This window comes from Heteronotia binoei, chromosome 21 (genome assembly GCF_032191835.1).
Source record: "Heteronotia binoei isolate CCM8104 ecotype False Entrance Well chromosome 21, APGP_CSIRO_Hbin_v1, whole genome shotgun sequence".
Taxonomy (NCBI): domain Eukaryota; kingdom Metazoa; phylum Chordata; class Lepidosauria; order Squamata; family Gekkonidae; genus Heteronotia; species Heteronotia binoei.
In genome coordinates, this window is record NC_083243.1 from 61369486 (window position 1) to 61392612 (window position 23127).

Here is a 23127-nt window from a genome sequence, read left to right on the forward strand (position 1 = left end):
TAATTTACAGAAACTAACTCTAGAGTGCACCCCACATTTTTTCTAACTTCTGCTTACTTAGAGAATTGTTTTAAATCATGATGATCTTACCTAAAACATCCAGACCAAGATCATTTGCTAGGCTTCTCACACCATCAGTTCCAAAAATATGGGTTTCATGATTACATTTTGGGCACTGGAAAACACTCATGTTTTGGACAAGACCCAGAACCTGGGGGAATTTTTAAAAAATCAACTGAAAAGTAGCTGTATAGAATGTAAAATAAAGTGGTAAAATTAATTAGCTACACAGACTTGGTAGATATAAACAGTGAATTCCTCCCCATTCTGAAGACAAGTTAAGTGGAGCGCCTGTTTTAATTGTAGTGAAATTGTTCTTATGTTCACATGTCATCTATGGGATGAGAAAACATCTTATATAATATAATTATAATTTTTTGTTTGTTTCATTCCGACCTTTCACCCAAACCAGAAGACAGAAACAAACAGAAACAGAGACTTCTGGTGGTTTACTATTAAAAAAAACAACTTCAGGTGAGTAGCTGTGTTGATCTGAAGCAACAGAACAATTTGAGTCCACTGGCACCTTTCAGATCAATTAAGTTTAATTCTGGGTATAAGCTTTTGTGTGCATGAACATTTTATCAGATATATCGAAATGTGCGCATGCACACAAAAGCTTACACCCAGTTTTGTTTGTTGTATGCATTATATGGTGCCACTGGACTCACACTTTGTTCTATGAAAAATAACCTCCTTGTTTTTAAACAAAACATATCAATAGGCAGCAAATTGTTTTTGTAATAAACTACACTATACTGTTGCACTATTTTTCTATTGCACCTCTTCTCTAATTTTGTAACCTAGTTTTGTTTGCTATATGCATCATATGGTTTTATAGTACACAGCACAATGCTTTAGTACACTGCTAATTGTGCAATCCTGAAATATTGTATTTTAAATTTTATATATTAAATTGCTCTGACTGCATTACAGTGTTTAAAATCATGAAATCTGCCTTGAATCTCAGTAAGAAAGGCAGACTATAAATAATGAAGTAAACTAAGGATATGGCTAATACTGAATCTGCAGTCATCCCCCACAGAAACAGAAACCACCCAAACCTCAATCTAGAGCCACTTTGCCTCCCTGTACCAGGTTCAAAGCTTGTCACAAACAATTTTATTATTTTTTATATTTTTACAGGTAAGAACAATTATATAGCTGTATTACAATTTAGTCACTTCCATGTCTAACAGCATATTCTCCCATTAGTTGTCAAACAAGCAAATAGTGAGCCAAAGATTACAAGATAAAACATCTCTCCAACACAAATCAAGGCAAAATAATACTCTTATAGATTTCACATCTGTTGACTGAAGCAGTATATTGAGGATCTATGTCAATTTTATCCAGAACCGGGTACCATTTAGGGTAAAATTTCCCAATTGCTTTAACAGGATCTTGAGAGTTAATATCAGCAGTAATTTTCTCTAAAGTAATATACTCCCAAATCTTGCGTATCCAGCTATCTATAGTCAGGGGACCAGTGCTATGATGGTTTTGGTCACTGTTGTAAGGGATATAATGAGATTTTGGAATCTGATATCTTGACAGATTGCCAGTTACTTAAAAGAATTACATCTGGCCGCCTAGGGACCAATATGCCTGTGATGTTTTTAACTAGGGGCAAAACCTTGTTCCAAAAGGCTTGGGTCACCGGGCACTCCCACCAGCAATAAGTGGAGGAGGTGACTGCTCCACATTGTCACTAACAAAGTGGAGAATGAAGTGAGTTAATATGAGCTAGTTGGCGTGGCGTGCGATACCATCGTGCCATTACTTTATGATTTTGTTGCAAAATATTGATTGAGTTCGTATGAATGGCTTCTGTTTCCCAAATAAAGTCCCACTGGGAACTGCTTAATGTAATGTTGCTTTCCTGTTGCGAATGCGCACAATATGAAGGCAGAGTCTCATAAGCTTTTTGCATTAATATGTTATAGATTTGGGAAATAAGGCCTTTAAATTTAGGACAGGATCTAGAAAAAAGATTTGCAAATTCTGTCTGGGGGCGAGAAGTAACTTCTCGTCCTGAGGTACTATTCAAAAAGTGGCTTAGCTGCAGATATTTGAACCATAGAATTTTGGTCAATGTTTTCTAATTGAGCTTTTGTTAATAGCTTCCTGTTTGAAAAAAAGTTGGAAAATAAGTGTAACTGATACCTTCTTCCAGGTAGCAAATGAAGAAGAATGTTGCACTGGGAGAAATCATGGTTGCCCTGTGAAAGAAGTTATGAAAGACAATCCAGGGGCCAGTTCCCAACGCGCCTGGTTCCAGACAGTGAGTAAGGCTTGCATGAATGGGTTTAGAATTTGCCAACCTGGTCTCTCTTTTTTCTTGAGTCAAATTCAGAGTACCTTAAAAGCATTATATGTGATTTCTCAATACATACCCATAATGGTCTAGAACGGAAGTACAGTATTTTGGCCATTGAGGCCAGTACTGAGGCTCTATAGTATAAACTGAGATCAGGGAGTGCCAACCCCCCTTTGGCTTTTGGCCTCTTTATATTGTCAAAACTAACCCTATGGGCTTTATAGGCTCCATATAAAGTTATTCAAAAGTGTTTGCCATTTGTGTAAGGAGGGCTGAGGAATAGCTATTGGGAGAGCACGAAATTAATTAATTAATTTCAGAAAAATAAAAGACTTAATAATGCTTATCCGCTCTATCAATGAGAGAGCTAAGGAGTTCCAAGTTTGGAGGGTCTGCTTGATTTGCTGGTATGCCACATTAAAATGGGCCTTAATTAAGTCTTTCAAGTGCAAAGATATGGAAACCCCTAGGTAAGGCCAGTGATTGGTGACCCAGCGATATGAATAGTTGTCTTGGAGCTGCCTTTGTGTTTCTGGAGGTACATTAATTGGGTAGATTAAGGATTTAGCAAGATTAAAAGACAGGCCTGAAATCTGGTGAAATTCAGTAAAAAGTGGAGTTAAGGCTTGCAATGCAACGCATGGGTCTTTCAAAAAGAGAACCATGTCATCTGAAAATAGGCTTATTTTGTATTCCATGTGTGCTATTTGAAAACCAGGAATTGAAGCAGATTGTCTGACCCAGTTTGCCAGTGGTTCAATGGCAATTGCAAACAGCAAAGGAGAAAGGGGACATCCTTGGCGTGTTCCTCTAGAGAGAATAGAGTCTGAGGTTGAGACTCCATTAATGTTGAGAAAGGCTTTCAGTAAAGAATATAAAGCTTCTATTGTGGAGAGGAATTTTGGGCCAAACCCCATTGACTGCAGGACTGCTATTAGATATTTGGTTTCGACTCTGTCAAATGCCTTTTCCACATCCAAGGCTAGGATGCAAGACTCCCAGGGTTGGTACTTGCCATACTGTATAAGGTTAAGGACTTGCCAGGTATTATCAGTTATTTGTCTCTGTGGAATGAACCCCATCTGATTTTCGTGAATATATTGGCCAATAAACTGGTTAAGTCTATTAGTCAAAATGGATGTGAAAAGTTTATAGTCCATGTTGAGGAGTGAGATAGGTCTGAAAGATTTTGGGTCTAATCAATCTCTGTCTTTCTTAGGAATAAGAACAATTTTGGCTGAAGTCCAACTTTCTGGAATGATGCCTGTGTCCAGAATGTGGTTACAAAGTTCTGTGAAGTGAGGGACAATACTGTCTAAGAAAGTAATCGTGACCTGGAGATTTATTGATTTTTGCACTCTTGATAGCTGTTCGTATCTCTAGGGGTGTAACTGGGGAGTCAACCAGTGTCCTGTGTATGTGTGCTATTTTGGGGACAATATTGGGCTGATTAAGAAACTTATGGATAGCAGGTATACTTGGGTTGTCAGAAACATACAGATTTTGGTAAAAATTTTGAAAAACTTACCAGATTTTGGAGGGCAATGAGTGGATATTCCCTAGGGGGTCTCTAATCAAGTGAATCTGTCTGCAATTTCTGTGCAAAGCCCCATGTAAGGAGTTTCAATGATCTAGGGTAACTGTACCAGTACCTCTGTTTGGTAAAAATAAGATTTTTTTTATATTGTTAGATTCAAGTAAGTTTAATTTTTTACATTCAATTAATAATTTGCTATATGTTTTAGCAGAATCTGTACATTTATGGGACTCTTCTAAACTGCACATTGTGTCTAGGAGAGCCGACCTGACCGGTTTTCTTTTTTTGTATGTTGAGCTTAAGGAAATTCTTTTTCCACGGAGCACCGCCTTAAATGCGTCCCATACTATCAGTTTTGTTACTTCGCAGTTTTGAGTTGTGATCAAAATAAGTTTTGATTTCTTGCTTTATCTCTGTACAGGTACTTGAATCTAATAAAAGAGATTTGTTAAAAGACCATGTCTGGGTATGTTGTTCTTGTGGTGTAGTTTTAATAGTACATTACACCCAGGCATGGTCTGATAACGTGCGAAGATTATGTCTGAATGACAGACCTGATGAATCAGGAAATTGGAAACTAAGAAAAAATCGATTCGTGTATGAATATTGAACCGAGGGGAGAAGTACGTATAGTCATGTGAGCCTTCGTGGTGCGTATGCCAAATATCACAGCGCTGACACTGCTGCACTAAGGAATGCAATGGAGTTCAAGAATCCTTAGGCATCTTCCTATGAGGATGGGATCAGTCCCAGGTGTTATTCATTATAAAATTAAAGTCCCCTGCTACCACCACCTGTCCCTCAAGAAATAAAGATAATTTTTCTAGAACGTCTTGCAAAAACTGGAGCTGGCCATCGTTAGGGGCATAGAGGCTTACCAATGTGAAGTGAGTATCATCTAAATATCCCTTTACAAATATGTGCCATCCCAGTGGGTCTACCTCTTGGGCCACAAACGTGAAACGGACCCTGTTCGAAATTAGAATAGCGACCCCATGAGATTTGGAGGAGCCTGCCGCTTGATACTGAAAAGAAAAATGGTTAGAGTAAAATACAGGTTGGTTTACATTTTTTAAATGTGTCTCCTTTAAGAGTATAATAAACAGGGGATCACCATATGAAATGCTTGGGCGCCTGCCTGCAGGCTCTCCTTTGAGCAGGTAGCATACCTTGGAAATACCATCGACATGTAATACAATTTACAGGGGATCACCATATAAGAAGCCTGGGGTGTTGGCTACCACTTTATATGGGGAAAAACCATATATAGAGCTTGGGGAGGTAACAACCCCTCTAGTTTGATGGCAGCCGTGTCCAACAAAAGAGGGTGTGAACCCCTGGACACAGAGAAGAACCTTGTGAAAATCCTGTGATAGTTCATAAAAAGAGGTGTAGAATCCAAAGACTACTAACATCCAGAAAAACCTGTGCTCACAACAATAAACTGAGTGTAGCCTCCATATTGAGTTCCATATTATAACCGCTATTAACAACCAGTGATCTAACATCACTACCTAGAGAGTGAAAAAAAAAGGTGACAGTAGGGAGAATACCTGTTATAGTGTCATTAACTCCAAAAAAACCCATCCCCCTCCCACCTCTCCCTCCCCTTCTTCCCGCCCCACCCCCCTACCCCAACCCCAGAAGAAGAAGAAAAGTGCTAAGGCGATATAATTGCCAAAGCGAACATTTGTCCACATTTGGATATGCAAAAAAAAGAACAAGGAAAAAATTAAATCTCGGGTGCGCACCCTCCCCCAGATCCAACAGCTTCAAAAAGTAAGAGGGAAACTGCCCTCTCTAACTCCATAAAAGTTAACTAAAGTTCTAAGCATTCCTCCACAAGGACCGAGTTGCATAGGTTATTCCAGCAAATCGAGTAAAAACCACGAATTAGCCTGTATCCTTATAAGTTCAGAGAGCTCCGCCTGATTGCAAACTATTATTTCTTGTCCCGTCACGTGGAGCGGGTTGTGGAAGGAGAAGAGCGATCAGATGTGGAGGAAGATGATCTCGGTTGCTCTAAATCAAGGGCTTGAAGAAGCTCATGTCCCGAGGAGAGGCCAGGAGTCTCTGTCTCTGGTGGACCACAAGGAGTTGGGTCAGCGAAAACCAGCTGAATCGAATTCTATTATTCATCAAGCAGTTTGTGATTGGCTTTAAGACCTTACAATGTTGCAGAGTTTCCTGGCAAAGGTCTAGCAGGGCTAGGATCTTCTTTCCATCTAGTAAGAGGCCATCAGAGGAACGTGCTTTGGCTAGTACTTTGTCCCAAGTGCAAGCGTTTGAAAATGTAGCAATCACATCTCTGGGAAAGTCTTTTGCACGTGGAGTTAGAGGCCCTAGGCGGTAAGCTGCCTCAATATTCGGCGCAGCACCATCTTCTAAGTCTAACGTTTGTTCCAACAAAGAGATCAAAAACTATCTTATGCCATGTGCATCCTCCAATTTCTTACCAATCCCATGGAATTTTAAGTTACGTTCTCTCAGTTTGTTATCCAAGAACATAATTTTCTCCCATGCCCATTTCTCTGCTGTGATTAAAGTAGAAGTATCAGACTGCGCTTGAATCGCCATTTCGTGAGCGCCATTTGCCGTCTATGCGACGTCAGAGGGTTTCATGGATTTTTTAAAGTTCCTCCTGTATAGGAGAGGTTGCTTGTGCGATTTTGGAGGCAATATTGCTTTCTAGCTTTGCAATTGTGTCAAAAAATGTCTGGTTTGACAGGGAAGTACTGCCTTCGGCCTGGGTGGATGTTTCGCCCGCCATTTCGCTGACAGTTACAGCTTCACAGGCCCGGGTAGAAGAATGACGTTTTTCTCCTTGTTGAAGAAATTTGGAGAGACTTTGGGTAGCCCAGGAAGATCTGGACTTACCCTTTGCTCTTCCAACCATCAAATTCAGGTAAGGTGTGGTCCCAAACCGGGAGGAATGTGCAATTTGTGTGAATCAGAGAGGGAGCAGCTCTTTTAGGCGTCCGCCATGTTCCGCAACTCCCTGCCCTCGTACCAGGTTCAGAGCTGCCAGTTTTTTTAGTCTCTTGGCTCAAACTTCAAACTCTCACCAGGCAGATAAGTTTCAGAGCCTCTTTCCATTCTGCAGCTGAGCTGACCATCTAAACTAGAGATGTCACTCATTTGTTATGAGGATCTGACATTAATACCACTTTGTAGGGCCAGGCCACACATGCCATAAAATGTAGCATGAGGTACTAGAAATACAATCTTCATAAAAGTTTAAGATGAGAACGCGGCCGCTAGACTGTTGGTGGGGCTCCCAAAGTGGGAGCACATACAGCCAGCACATACTGCGTGAACTGCACTGGCTGCCAGTTATATACCGGATTCGTTACAAAGTGCTGGTTATTACCTTTAAAGCCCTATATGGCCGAGGACCTGCCTACCTTAGGGACCGTCTCTCCCCATATGAACCCCAGAGAGCACTGAGGTCAGCAGAGAAGAACCTGCTGATTATCCCCGGGCCGAAAGAGGTAAAACTACAGAGTACCCGTGCTCGGGCCTTCTCTGTTGTGGCTCCACAACTATGGAACCAGCTTCTGGAAGATATGCGGGCCCTGCGGGATTTTGAACAGTTCAGCAGGGCCTGCAAGACCATCCTTTTTCGGATGGCCTACACCGACTAAAGAGAGAGACTGCTAAGTAAACTTACCATCTATTGTAATAGCACCAGTATATTAATTTTATCAATTTTAGAATTGATAAAATTATCAATTTTATCAATTTTAATTAAATTGTTAAATTTTATCAATTTTAATTAAATTGTTAAATTAGTCTTTGTTTTAATATTATTGTATAATGTATTGACTTATGTTGTTAGCTGCCCCGAGCCTGCTCCGGCGGGGAGGGCAGGATATAAATAAAATGATGATGATGATGAAGATGCAACCTATTTCTGGGCACTACAATAAATCTAGATCCGGCCTGTGGGTCGTATATTTGACACCCCTGATCTAAACAGATGTGGTTATCCCTACCTTTACTGCTTATTGACTAGAATTAATTGTGATTAGCTAAGTCATGTCAAAGCCAAAAGGAAGTCTTTGAACCACATGGCCCATTATAAAAAGGCTATTTGTAAGAAAAAAAAATCTTCAGAATAAGAACTGTGATTTGCTATTCTCTCTGAAACAAGAAGACACATTTAAAGATCAAATAATAGATATAATTGCATAAGGCACAGTGGTGACACAGTATTAAAGGAAAACCTAATGCACTCATATTATATATCATTTTAAATGATAAATTTACAGAATTAACTTATAGAACCTGTCACGAAAGTTAGCTAGACTGTACATAACACTAATTCTTCCTTCCTTAATAAGGACAAAGAAAAGACTATACTTTATTCATCACTCAAAGAAGTTCTGAAACACTTTCCTATTAGGACTATTATTTGTGACAAAATTTCACGTGTAATTATTGGGTTTTATCTGTGGGACTGCGGAAAGCAGAATTTTCCAGGTTCAATCCTTGGAATTCCCAGTTCAAAATGATGCCCCACTCTGTTCTAAAGTTGAGATCAACGGGAATGGTAGCAGCCACATGTGCAAATTAATCACGATAATAAAGGATACAGATCCCTTGCAAAATAATCATCCTAAAAAGAGACATGCCTTTGAAAATCCACTGAAATCATGAGGTTCAGAAGGGTGTGGTCCTGTTTTGGATGTCATTGTTAGATTTCTAAGCATGTTTTTGGCAACATCTTAAGTTCAGGAATTCCCCTTTCAAAACCCAAATTGGTATGAAGTATTCAGAAAATACATTAAATTATTAGTACAAAAACTCTTTGTATGTTTTTGTGAGACTATGTTTAATATTAAATGTCATGATATAAGCTATCCTAGTCAACATTTAAAAGTAGTATTTTTGGTCAAAAATGGTTTTGAGAAAACTGATGGGAAGGACAGATGCTTTGTACATCCAAGGGGCCAGAATCATACTCAGCTTTGTCTGTTCAAAAATTCTAGTACTGAAAGAAGTAGGAGTTGGAAAGCCTTGCACTGACAACCATGGAAAGATGCTGTAATGTCCCATGGGATTTTTCCCCTCTTCTGTTTAAGAATATATACATTATTCTCCTTGCCATTTTATCCTCACAATACCATGTGCAGAAAGTTACGCTTAGCAAGAATGACTGGTCTAAGATTACACAGGAGCATCATGAGAGAATGGATTTGAACCCAGAATACTTCAGTTCTAGTCCAGTACTCTTAACTTTGTACACCATACTCATTGCCTAGTGAGAGCAACCATTTAGATGGGTATATGGTTATAAAAAAAGTTGACAAGATTTTCTGAAGTCTCTGCAGAATGTCTTTTTAAAAGGAATTGTTGTATATTGCATTGAGGGTTTTTTTAAAATAGAAAAGAAAAAAATTCCTTAAATAAAATCAATGTGGAAAGAAGCCAGTTTACTTATGAAATTGACAAGTATTCAGTACTGCTGCTGCAACCTTTGAATACAAATTTAAGTTTGTGCAAGACTCTATTCCACATCTGAATCCTCAGCTGCTGCAAAGTACATCTGTAAAACTGATACACTTGAACTCGAAAAAAGGCTTCACTAGAGATGAAGGTGACTACTGCTTTCAAGTCTCTTGCCAATTTCAGTCCCACAATGAATGGCTTTCAGTTGGCTGTAGGGAAAAATCTTCCCAGCTTCATCCCTGTTTTTCCAGCCTTTTTTCAGATGATGAGCAACTAGAGCTAAACTCTAGTTTGCAGGAACTGTTGCAAAGTGGGATATGGATGCACAAACAAGGAGAGAGGAGAACAAACTGCTTTGGCATGTATATACTGTAGTTATCAGAAAATCCAGATACATAAGACACTGTAAAGTGACCATGAAGGCCAAGAGTAGAACACCAGTGAAAGGACAGGTTCCACACATTGGTATGTGCACTAGTTTGCAATTCTCCATTTCTTTTGAAGGCAGCAATACTACAAAGTAGTGCTCCAGTATCATCCAACAAACCTCATTTGAATGCAATTCAGCTGGTCTTATTAAAACAAAACAAAACCCCCCCAGAAACCAATCCCCCAATACTCTCTTAACATTATTTCCACCTACCATCTCCAAAATTCCTCTGCAAGTGTTTTGTTCTCAGTGGCACTCCGCGTTAAATGTGCATTCATTAATAGTGGCAAAACCAGTTTTCATTTAGGATGCAATGCTCAGTCAGGTGTCCTCACTGTATGATGCTCGCTCTAAAAAGTCCTGGGCTATTTAAAACGTACAAAAGCAAAAATTGGCAAGCAAGTAACAGGAGGGAAGGATTTGGGAACTTAGCTTACAACCTGGTGTGAGTACAGTATGACTAGACACAGCAAAGAAGTTGTGAGGCCTACTGAGGGGAAGAACAAACAATTTAAACATTTCCTTAGAGCACAATGACATGGTAAGGTTACAGATTGCCTGGAGAAAAAAAAATAATAACCTGTCCTTTTAAGAGAGACTTAACAGGATGTTATTTACAGTGAATATTATTTACCTCCATAACATTAAAAACTTCTGCTGCCCATTTCCACACAGGAAGCCTCTGTTAAAGGGACAGGACATGTTTTGCAAGGCTGTTGGCAACCCCAAACATGAAACAGCCGAACTCTAAAGCTGCTTGAGTAACTTGTGCTTCTGTGATCCTGAATCTTAGCAGTCAAGCTGGACAGCATATCACTGACTGCTGACGTTTAGAGCAAGATAAGCAAGAAGCTGTTTGCCCGGCCACACACAGAAGTGTTGGCGCTATTTCCATTTTGTATGGGAGGGTTTGAAGGATGCAGACTTCACAGCATCCATTCCAAACCATAAGCAAACCCCTTTGCAGCAAAGCCATCAGGAATGTGCCTGAGAGTGAAAGAGAGTAAGAACTGATGTGTGGTTGTTCCAATTTTAAACAATCTTCTGAAACAATTGTTTTAGCTTCAAGGCCTGCTGGAAAAGCTTATAAAATCCTCATGGCTAGTTGAGGAAGGGATTCAGGTGAGTGGACACACACTTCATAGTGCAGATTCTCCACAGCCCTCACTTCTTCTCTAAAAGATATTGTAACCTTGTTGGTCAAGCCAGCCAGTTTTCCCATCCTCTTTCAATTTCCTTGTGGACTTTCCCTTTCCTTTAATGCTAAATAGCCAGCTTTTTGTGGGTCTGGGAGAGCAACAAGTGTACTGAATGTTCACTGGACAGATTTTTTAAAAAAGGGTTGGGATTTTTCTACCATTTTTGAGAGCTTTTCAATATCTAAGAGAACTGGTTGCAGTAGATAAAAATCTTTCTTGTCTGTCTCATACACACTCACAACATCCACTAGCAAATCAATATGAAAGTCAAATATTAAATATTTTTGCTTACTGTCAGATGCCAGGTATCAAATACCATAATTTGTCCAAGTGCCATTAACAGAAAATACCATTTTATGTTGAGAATCAAATGACGGCAAATCTTTGGTAGCTGACCTTACACATACCACACACACACACCCCAATACCCCTTTCATGACTTGACAACAATTAATCTGAGAGACTGCCTCTTTTCAAATGCACTACATGCAAATCACAAATTACTTCAAGTACCGAGCTTCAGTTCTGTCTTTGGATCAAGCAGCATGTATTGATGATCACACATCTGTCCTGGGACCTGTTTTGTTCAACATCTTTATAAACGATTTGGATGAAGAAATAGAGGGAATGCTTATTAAATTTGCCGAGTATACTAAATTGGGAGGGGTTTCAAAAACAGGAGAAGACAGAAACAGGATACAGGATGACCTTGACAGGCTGGAAAACTGGACTAAAACCAATAAAATGAATTTTAACAGGGAGAAATGTAAAGTTCTGCAATTCGGTAGGAGAAATCCCATGCATAGTTATAGGATGGGAGAGACCTGTCTTAGCAGTAGTATGTGTGAAAAGGATCTAGGGGTCTTAGTGGATCATACGCTGAACATGAGTCAACTGTGTGATGTAGTGGCTAAAAAGGCAAATGCAATTTTGGGCTGTATCAACAGAAGTATAGTGTCCAGATCACATGATGTGATGGTATCGCTTTACTCTGTTCTGGTAAGACCTCACCTGGAGTACTGTGTTCAGTTTTGGGCACCACATTTTAAGAAGGATATAGACAGTTTGGAACGGGTCCAGAGGAGGGCGACGAAGATGGTGAGGGATCTGGAGACCAAGTCCTATGAAGAAAGGTTGAAAGAGCTGGGAATATTTAGCCTGGAGAGGAGGCGGCTGAGAGGTGATATGATCACCATCTTCAAGTACCTGAAGGGCTGTCATCTAGAGGATGGTGTGGAATTGTTTTCTGTGGCCCCGAAAGGTAGGACCAGAACCAATGGATTGAAATTAAATCAAAAGAGTTTCCAGCTCGACATTAGGAAGAACTTCCTGACTGTTAGAGCGATTCCTCAGTAGAACAGGCTTCCTCGGGAGGTGGTGGGCTCTCCTTCCTTGGAGGTTTTTAAACAGAGGCTAGATGGCCATCTGACAGCGTTGAAGATCCTGTGAATTTGGGGTAGTTATTTGTGGGTTTCCTGCATTGTGCAGGGGTCTGGACTAGATGACCCTGAAGGTCCCTTCCAACTCTATGATTCTATGATCTCCAGTAATCTTTCAAAGACAAGTTATATCTATGTGAGGCCCCAATTCAAAACAGGGCCACATAGAGTAGATGATTTTTCTATTCCTGGACGGTTTTGTAATCAATACCAGGCTCTATGGGGGGAGGGGGGGTGGGCTCCCTCTTGGGTATCCTGCCCCCCCCCAGGGAAAGTGTATGCGCAATACATAGCCTCTCCTTTCCCGGTGTAGTGAACGCCGCAGATGGTCACTGCAATGGCCTCTCTCCTCCATTACTGCATCCGTGGCAACACCTTCCCGCTGGTCCCCCCCGTTTCTCACAGAGTTTGCCACATCATGGTGCGAACGAATGTCCGGCGGTATAACCGGATGGGCAGGCTGGGCTCACCAACCTCGCCAGCCAAGAGAAGGAAAACTCTAACATCAAACCCGGGCAGATAGAGCTCGTTAATGTAACACCTACCACCTGGAGGACTCGCTGCAGGCGTCCCGGCTTACTGGGCCATGGCAGATGACCCCAAGGTGAAAGGGTGGAGCCAGTACCGCGCACACTGTGCTTCACCTAAAAATTCCTCTGCGTAGGCCTGAAGGGCATATCCACATCCACAACCCACAACACACCAAGTCCTGCAGCAATGGGCAAGGGGCGAAACGGCAGGTGGAAGATGCCACTGGAAGCCACAGTCCCGATCCTGCATGTAGGCGGTTCAGGGTATTGGTCGCCTGATGCTGACCCAGAGACGAAAGCATTTTTCGGCAGCACCCTGAACGACCAAGCAGCCTTATCTAGGGACAGCACTGCTTGCTCCGCACGGAGAGGGGCCTAGAAAAGGTGGCCTAAACAAAGCTTGTCTCCCCGCCCCCCAGTTGGCTAGCCGCGGTCAACGGGCATCCTTACTTGCGGTCAAAAAATAACAACAAAGAAAAGGCATGCACCTGCCTCACAAAGTGTGCAAAGACTAAAGCTTGCGTGTTGGAACATCAGAACCATGCCTGACACAGTAGACAGTGGTCGCCCTGAACGACGCTCTGCTCTAGTTGCCCACGAACTTCTCAGGTTGAATATTGACATAGCAGCTCTCAGTGAGGTCCGTTTCCCTGAGGAAGGTAGTCTTCAAGAACAGGGTGCTGGCTATACCCTCTACTGGTCGGGTAAGTCAAAGGCTGAGAGCCGCCTTTCTGGCATTGGCTTCATGGTCAGGAACTCCATTGCCTCCAGTTCGAAAACGTGCCTACAGGTCACTCAGATCGCATCATGTCCATGCGCCTCCCACTCCAAAACAAGCAGCATGCAACACTCTTCAGTGTGTATGCCCCAACCCTTCAAGCAGATCCTGCAGAAAAGAACAAGTTCTATGCTGATCTACGCAACCTCGTACGGAAGACCCCTACAGAGGACAAGGTGATCATCCTTGGCGACTTCAATGCCAGAGTAGGTAAAGACTCAGAAGCCTGGAAAGGAGTACTTGGCAAACACGGCATTGGCAACTGCAATGATAACGGGCGCCTCCTGCTAGAATTCTGCACGGAGCACCAGTTCACCATCACCAACACTATCTTTCAGCAGAAGAACAGCCTGAAGACAACCTGGATGCACCCACGGTCCAAGCACTGGCACCTTATCGACTACATTCTGGTGCGCCAGAGAGACCTTTGAGATGTCTTACACACCTGAGTAATGCCCAGTGCGGAATGTCATACGGATCATCGTCTTGTACGCTGCAATCTCCGTCTTCACTTTAAACCCACACCCAGGAGAGGAGGTATCCCTCGGAGGAAGTTTCAGGTTGGCAGCCTTCAGTCAGCCGAAGTTAAAGCTGCCTTCCAGGCAAAACTCCAGTCAAGAATTGAGGACCCCAGTTGCCCCACAGACCCTTCTCCAGAAGCACTCTGGGAATACCTAAAAACTACCATCCTGTTGATCTCTGAAGAAGTCCTCGGGTTCTCCACAAGGAAGAACAAGGACTGGTTTGACGAGAACAATCAAGAGATCAAAGAATTACTAGCGAAAAAGAGATCTGCCTACCAAGCACATCTTGCTCAGCCCTCCTGTCCCAGGAAAAAAGCAATATTTCGCGCTGCATGTAGCAACCTCCAGCGCAAGCTTTGAGACATTCAGAACGAGTGGTGGACCAAGCTTGCTGAGAGAACCCAGCTGTGTGCAGACACTGGTGATTTAAGAGGGTTCTACGAAGCCCTGAAGGCAGTATATGGTCCATCATATCAGGCTCAGAGTCCCTTGCGTAGTGCAGACGGCCAAGTGCTCCTCACAGACAAGGTATCCATACTGAACCGGTGGTCGGAGTATTTTCAGGTTCTCTTCAGTGCCAATCGCGTAGTTCAAGATTCAGCAATCCACCTCACCCCACTTCAACCAGTGAAAACAGAGTTGGATGAGATCCCCACCCTAGAAGAGACTGTTAAAGCCATCAAGCAACTGAAAAGTGGCAAGGCAGTGGGAGTTGATGGAATCCCACCAGAGATCTGGAAGCATGGGGGCACAGTACTACATAGCACACTTCACAAAGTACTTGTCACCTGCTGGGAACAAGGCAAACTACCACAGGACTTTCGTGATGCAATCATCATCACTCTACACAAGAACAAAGGGGAAAAGTCAGACTGCTCCAACTACCGGGGGATAACCCTGCTCTCCATCGCAGGCAAAATCCTTGCCAGAATACTCCTGAACAGACTGGTGCCCGCCATTGCAGAAGAACTCCTCCCAGAGAGCCAGTGCGGCTTCAGAGCTAACAGGAGCACCACCGACATGGTATTTGTTCTCAGGCAGCTCCAAGAGAAATGCAGGGAACAGAACAAGGGTCTATATGTGACTTTTGTCGACCTTACCAAAGCTTTTGATACCGTTAGCAGGAAAGGCCTGTGGCAAATCTTGGAACGTTTAGGATGTCCCCCAAGGTTCCTCAGCATGATCATCCAGCTACATGAAGACCAGCGAGGCCAAGTCAGACACTGCAACGACCTCTCGGAGCCCTTCCCAATAGGCACAAGTGTAAAGCAAGGCTGCGTTCTCGCGCCAACTCTCTTTACAATCTTCTTTAGCATGATGCTTCAAAGAGCCGCAGTAGATCTAGATGATGACTATGGTGTCTACATCCGCTATCGCACTGATGGCAGCCTGTTCAACCTGAGGCGACTAAAGGCTCACTCCAAGACAATCAAAAAACTCATCCGAGAGCTACTATTTGCTGATGATGCTGCACTCGTCTCCCACTCGGTATCAGCTCTGCAGCATATGACGTCCTGCTTTGCAGAGGCTGCCAAGCTATTCGGTCTAGAAGAAGACAGAAGTTCTCCACCAGCCTGCACCCCAGGAAGATTATCACCCTCCCTGCATCACTGTGGGTGAATCAGTTCTGAAGACAGTCCAGCAGTTCAGCTACCTGGGGTGCATCATCTCCTCAGATGCCAAGATCGACAAGGAGATTGACAACAGGCTGGCAAAGGCAAACCGTGCATTTGGCCGACTGCACAAAAGAGTGTGGACCAACAAGCATCTGAAAAAAGGCACAAAGATCAATGTTTACAAAGGGGTTGTGATGACAACCCTCATCTACGGCTCCGAATCATGGGTTTTATACCGTCATCACCTGCGACTCCTTGAGCGCTTTCATGAGCGCTGCCTTCGCACCATCCTCAACATCCACTGGAGTGACTTTGTGACCAACACTGAAGTCCTCAAGCGGGCGGAGGTTACAAGCATCGAGGCACTGCTGTTGAATACGCAGCTGTGCTGGGCAGGGCATATTTCTAGGATGGAAAACCACCGCCTTCCCAAGATTGCTCTGTATGGTGAACTTTCCACCGGCCATCGAAATAGAGGGGCACCAAAGAAGAGGTACAAGGACTCCTTGAAGAAATCCCTTGGCACCTGTCACATCAACCATCACCAGTGGTCTGAGCTAGCCTCAGATCGCAAAGCATGGAGGCACACCATCCACCAGGCTGACTCTTCCTTTGAGAACGCACGCATAGCTGGTCTTGAGGACAAAAGGAGATTGAGGAAGAATCGCACTGCTACAGCACCAACCCCAAATCAGACTTTTCCCTGCAGCCACTGTGGCCGGATCTGCCTGTCCCGCATTGGTCTTGTCAGCCACCAGCGAGCCTGCAGCAGACGTGGACTACTGCACCCTTCTTAAATCTTCGTTCGCAAAGTCAAGCCGAGAGAGAGAGAGAGAGACCAGGCTCTATGTGGTGTGTTAGTCTTTTAAAAGGAGGGACGGAAAGATGGAGACCTATCTTTTGCCAGTTTTGAAGGCTGCAGAACTTATGCAAGGGTGAAACACTTAAGCCTGCTCTCCTAATCCTGTATGCCCCCCTCCAATGAGAATTTGAACCCTGCACAGTTGTAATTAAACTAAAAAAGATGCTGGGAAGATCAGATTAAAAAGACATCATATTTTTAGGAATTCTTGGCTGATTACTGAAGCAGTATTCCCTGCCCACTGTATTTTTATCATATGGGGGGGTTTTTTTGGTTTAAATCTTTTTGTAAGTTTCACTGAGAATACCTTTTTAAAATAAATTAACAATCTTTATAAAAATGTTTCAAAGCGTTGCAAAAGTACTTGTTCAGGCAGGCTTTTCAATTGCTAGCAAGCTGCTGAGTTATAAACATGCACTACGCTTCAATGAAAGAGTGCATGCAAGTGTTTTAACATCTGCCTTTAAGTAATGCTTTTGCCACCTGGAGCTTTCATTATTTCTTTTGTTTTTTAAAAGATCAGGCAGGCTATACATTTTCAACAAACAAAATACTGAAATAAAATTTGCAATTATCACCTTATGGAAAATATTTGCTACATATATATAAATGTTTAATGCATACTTGGTATTACTCTGCAGAATAAATTTTGAAAAGTATTTTGGAGATGGAGCTTCAACCTAAACACCGATGCTAATTACATTGTCAGGGTGGGCTTTAGTTGTCTAGAGGAGACAAGGCAAAACAACAGAATTCTTCAGGAAGGATTTCTTCCACATCACTTGTCTAAAAAGGGATGATTGATATTCTAAATGAAGTTCAATGACACATATGATTAAGAGTAATTGCTCCATATATGTAAGCTTAGACAATGATTGTAAGTTAGCTGTACTTCATCATTAGTGTCACACTGAACGTTTTTCCATTTTCAGATTAAAACTAGTACTTTCCAAATGCCCTCTTACCTGAACTGAGTATATATTGCCCCTGAGAGTATACTCCCCAGTTTGATGTAGTAGTCAAGTTCACAGACTCTAATCTGGGAGAACTGGGTTTGATCCCCCGCTCCTCCACATACAGCTGTTGGTATGACCTTGGGTCAGTCATAACTCTGTTAGAGCTGTTCTCTCAACAGCAGTTTCTGTCAGAGATCTCTCAGCCCCACCTATTTCACAGGGTATCTGTTGTGGGGAGGGGAAGGGGAAGGAGATTGTAAACCACTCTGAGACTTCAAGTGAAGTAAATCCAATCTCCTCCTCCTTCTTCATCCTGTTTGTTATCAAAGATTCCTTGCCCTACTGCTGCTTGGGTGCCATTCCCTCCCAATAATTAATTAATTGACTTTGTTATTCACCAGCAATCTGAGTCAATGGGGGAATCACAAATGAATGCGATATTATGACTGTCATGAAAAGGCCTTCAGGACCTGGCCTTTTCATGAGCTCTGAGCCCTAAATGGCCTGGGATGTGTAAATTCTTAGCAGGTGGGGAGGGTTCCTTTAAGATCTGGGTTGCTAGGCAAAGTGCCTTTGACTCTCTTCACCTGCAGAGATACGCTAACTGGGTGGTTGTGGAATTGGGGGGAAAACATTACAGCTGACCTTAATTGTTTGACAGCTAGTGATCTAATGGAGCTGTCAAAATCCTAAGATCTCGAGTCATCTTAATTGGACCTTGGCTCCCACTGGTAGCCCAGAATACCTATGGAGGCCAGGGATACTATAATTATGCACCAGCAAAAGGATTGAGTGTGCAGCGGAAGAGGCTTGCTGCTCTGCTACTCCATCTGGTCATTTCCTTAGGATGACGAAGTACTGAGAACCAGTTTGGTGTAGTGGTTAAGTGTGCGGACTCTTATCTGGGAGAACTGGGTTTGATTCCCCACTCCTCCACTTGCAGCTGCTGGAATGACCTTGGGTCGGCCATAGCTCTCGTAGGAGTTTTCGTTGAACGGGCTGCTGCTGTAAGAGCCCCACCTACCTCACAGGGTAGCTGTGGGGAGGGTCTAAGGTCAGTTTGGTGTAGTGGTTTGGGGGTCTAAGGTCAGTTTGGTGTAGGGGAGGTAAAGGAGATTGTGACCACTCTGAGATTCAGAGTATAGGGCGGGATATAAATCCAATATCTTCTTCAATATCTTCTACTGTCAGCTGAAGAGTTAAGGCTATTATTCCACATGATAATGTACTGCCTGTCCAAGTAATGTTTAGTTAGCTGTTTGCATAATGTTTTTATTTTTTGTATTGCACCACCTTAATGTTTACTTTTAAACCTTTGACTGCTTTTTGTTATTTAATAAAAAGTCTTAACCTTTTGCTAGTGCTGTTTCTGTGCGCTGTGCATTAGAGTTCTCCAGGGATTCGGTGATGGTGATGATATTGAATTTATATCCCGCCCTCCACTCTGAATTTCAAAGTCTCAGAGTGGCTCACAATCTCCTTTATCTTCCTTCCCCACAACAGACACCCTGTGAGGTGGGTGGGGGTGAGAGGGCTCTCACAGCAGCTGCCCTTTCAAGGGCAAGCTCTGCCAGAGCTATGGCTGACCCAAGGCCATTCCAGCAGGTGCAAGTGGAGGAGTGGGGAATCAAACCCGGTTCTCCCAGATAAGAGTCCACACACTTAACCACGACACCAAACTGACCTTAGACCACGGCCACATTTCTGTCTAACCAGCTTTTGGGTGGGGTTACAGCCTGCAATTGGTCTTCCTTGCAGGGCTGCTGTTTTTATCCCTAGTAAAGCCAGGTGGGGTTTCTCCTTTTCCCCTCCTTGATGTTAACGTTAAAGGAGTGGTGGCAGACTATCGTAGGCTGTGTACTACACCAGTCTGTGTTTTCCAGTATAACTCCCTGACTGGGTTAGGTGTTGAAGGCTGAGGACAGAGGAGCTAGGAAACAGATAAGAACTTCTACCTTGACTTCCCAGCATGGAGGTGCCTAAATCTTAAAGGCAATCCTGCCAGAGTGAATAAACAAAGGGGGATGCTGGGGTGAGTCATGACAATGACAGCCAATTAGATTCAACTGTGATGTATCACTGAATCTAACAAAGTTAATTCAGAGTTAGGAAATGCTTCCTGATTTGGCAAATACTTCTGAAGTCTCTCACAGAAATCATGAAGAAGTCAAAGGGAGGAAAGTTTCAGAAATATTCACAAAAATGTGATCCTTTGCCCTCTAGAATCAGTCCTATTCAACATTTAGCTAAGTAGCTCAGGACATACATAAATAGAATGGAGAAAGGAAACCAAAGAAGCAGAATCAGTACAAATCTCTCTGACTTGTTACAGTTTGAACAACAGAGAGACTACATTAATTGTCTGCATTTTCCATGTTATGATGACTTTTGTTTCTTTCTCAGGAACACTGTGTCCCATATATCAGATTCTATGAGTCAATTCTGTGCTTTGACTAAGCAGTTTTTGATTATAGAAGTCTAATCCACTGCAAAATATCAAACACTTATACATATCTAAAGTATTTTTGCTCTTTTGAATTTCATTGCATCCTAAGAACCATACCAAGATTAACCATTTAGTAGTTCTGCCAACAGCAGCAACCATCATCTGTAGTTTATTTCTCACAAACCTCTTTGGCAAAAATTTAAAAATGGATTGTCTCCTACTTCTCTGCTTAGCAAAGAGTGGAATGCTGTTCCAGTGAAAGAACCTCTTCCACCAAGGGAAGCTTCTTTGAGCTGAGGGCAGCCTCTGTGTTAAACTGAGCAGATTTTTAAGATACAAACTCACCATGTTGTTAAAGCCTGAGTTATCTGACTAATGAACATTAAAGAGCATTTAACTCTCCCTCCTAAACTTTCCTCTCTCACTGTCTATTTTATCTATTACGTACTTGTTACTTATATGTGTGTGTGTGCACTTTCTTTTTCCATGATGAAGGCAGCTTATGTGCAGTTCCAGAAGATACTGACCAGATGCAAACAGCTGCAGCTTGTGCCTTCAGACCAAGATTATAATTGAGTCAGGGCTGCATTTACCTTTTTTTCAAACTCTGTAATGTGCCATGTACAGTGATGGCACCAATCTGTCCCACAAAAGGCACAAAGTTTCTCTACACAATCTACCCAACCCCCTTTAAAAATTACACCTTTAACAAGCCTTAGTACAGCTTAGAAGGGAGTATCTGAATAGAGTTACACTGTTGGAGAGCCAGTTTGGTGTAGTGGTTAAGTGTGCGGACTCTTATCTGGGAAAGCCGGGTTTGATTCCCCACTCCTCCACTTGCACCTGCTAGCATGGCCTTGGGTCAGCCATAGCTCTGGTAGGAGTTGTCCTTGAAAGGGCAGCTGCTGTGAGAGCCCTCTCCAGCCCCACCCACCTCACAGGGTGTCTGTTGTGGGGGAGGAAGGTAAAGGAGATTGTGAGCCGCTCTGAGACTCTTCGGAGTGGAGGGTGGGATATAAATCCAATATCTTCTTCTTCTTCTTAAACATGCAACGTCATAGACATGTTTTTTCTAAATGTCCATACCACTGCATACTGAATCTGGCAATCTATTTAGAATTGATGTCATCTCATATTACCTATGTTAATTTTAGAAAGTATTGTACAATTGAATTTTGTTTGTAACTAGTTCAAAATCTCTTCCTGCATGCCTCCCATTCTGACACATAACTTACTTTGCCCTATTTTCCATTTAACCATTCACAAATGTTTACATATTCTCTACACACCATTCACAGACTTCTACATATTCTGTACATATTACAGTTTTTGTGTTATTCCTCAATCAATATATCTAATACGCAACATAGCCCATTTCAACAAATACTCGATTTTCACAGAAAAATTAAAACTTTTTTTAAAATGGGAGGGTTAACTCTCCCGAACACTTGTGCAAATAATGCTCCTCTATTGGTCTGTTATGAGTGGAAGGGGAGCTGCTGCCACATCAGCCAATCAGGTAGATGTTGCAGCACTAGACGCAGATGGGGGTGGGCAGAGTATGGGGGGTCACTATTCTCCCTAATCCATGCAGAGTGGGGCAGGTGTGTTACCCTAACTGATAGTCTCCAAATTAAACAGGGGGGTTAGCATAATTGGAGATAAGCAAAAGGAGGTAACTATGGGATCTCCACCAATGTTTATATGGATTGTTCTCTAAGAACTCTCAAATAAACCAGGCTCTAGTACAACAGGAAAGGTGTTTTATTTTAAAAAGCACAAAGAGTAAAAACAAAGTACATGGGGAACAAACTAAGAGAAAAATGAAAGAGTAGTGGGGAAAGTGATTTGGGGAAGGCAATATTTATCAAGTGCTGGAGTTCAAGGTCTGCGGAAGACAGCAAGAGAAATGGCCTGGGTTCTCAGACAGAAGGAGAAAGTCCACAAGCAAATGAGCGGGGGTGTGATGTTTGACATCGAGAGAACATGGGGCAGAGATTGCATGATGTGTCATGAGACTGCATGATGTGAACTCAAGGTGTCCCTTGATGACCCTTGAATTCAGGATGAGATAGGCTATTGGATTGTACGTATAGGCCATTAATTAGGGTAAGTGGGTGATGGGAAGCATGAGCAGGTTTGGCTAGGATGAAGTCCAGGTGAGAGAATGTGTCCTCAGGAAACCCACTGCTGAGATTAACTATCTCTTTTAGGGTGGGGCAAAGAGCTATTAGCAAGTCAGTTGCTCTGCTTTCCAAAGTATTTCCCAGGCTTGACTCTGGCCAGTGTCCATTTTGTTTGTTCCACTTCCAGGCTAGGCTATAAAGCACACACATGATTTGGGGGGTGAAATTAAAGAGGGGTGTCCGGTTTCAAATAGTTCTTCTGCAGGTGGGGTCTGGCTAATGGGTGGGCAGAGTGGCAGGGAGGAGAATGAGCAATGGATGAGTCTTTGCCTAGGGAGAGGAGTTGGAACCCCAGCTGCTGCCACTACTTGAGCCCAGGGGACAGGCAAGGGAGGAAAGCGTGAATCTCACAGGTCTTCTGCTTATCTTGCCTAATTGCCATCAGTTCAAATCTCCCCACAATTCTACTTCATATTCACTGGTCCAAAGAAATGTACTCCATAAAACATTTCTTCTTTTCAGCATTTACAACATATATAGTAGGTGTACTGAAGGTTTATTTCAACCTTTTGTTTTCATTCTTCAGGCATCAGACTAGCTGTGTTTCTCAGAGCAACATTTCTTAAGTTAGTACTACCTAGAAGCCCTTCATTACTTTCTTATATATCATATTGGATCCTATAAATCCTTTCTGCTCAACAGGGAGTGTTCATCTGATGCAAAAAGCTTTGTTCCAGCTGAGAAAGTATGTTCCACCAGAGGAAGGCTCCATGCACCAGTGGAATAATCTACCATTTAACAGAAAGAATGCATAGGCTCCATACCATGAATGGTAACTGCTAGGCCAAGGGGT

At 42.6% G+C, this 23127-nt stretch overlaps 1 protein-coding gene across 1 annotated transcript in view; it reads right to left on the bottom strand.

The window, feature by feature from the left end:
• The window catches only part of NUBPL (NUBP iron-sulfur cluster assembly factor, mitochondrial), a 133348-nt gene that overhangs the window by 17850 nt on the left and 92371 nt on the right, over positions 1 to 23127 (bottom strand). The window contains exon 9 of the mRNA XM_060262063.1: positions 91 to 211. Coding sequence (XP_060118046.1) covers positions 91 to 211 — 121 coding nt within the window. The remainder of the gene's footprint in view (positions 1 to 90; positions 212 to 23127) is intronic.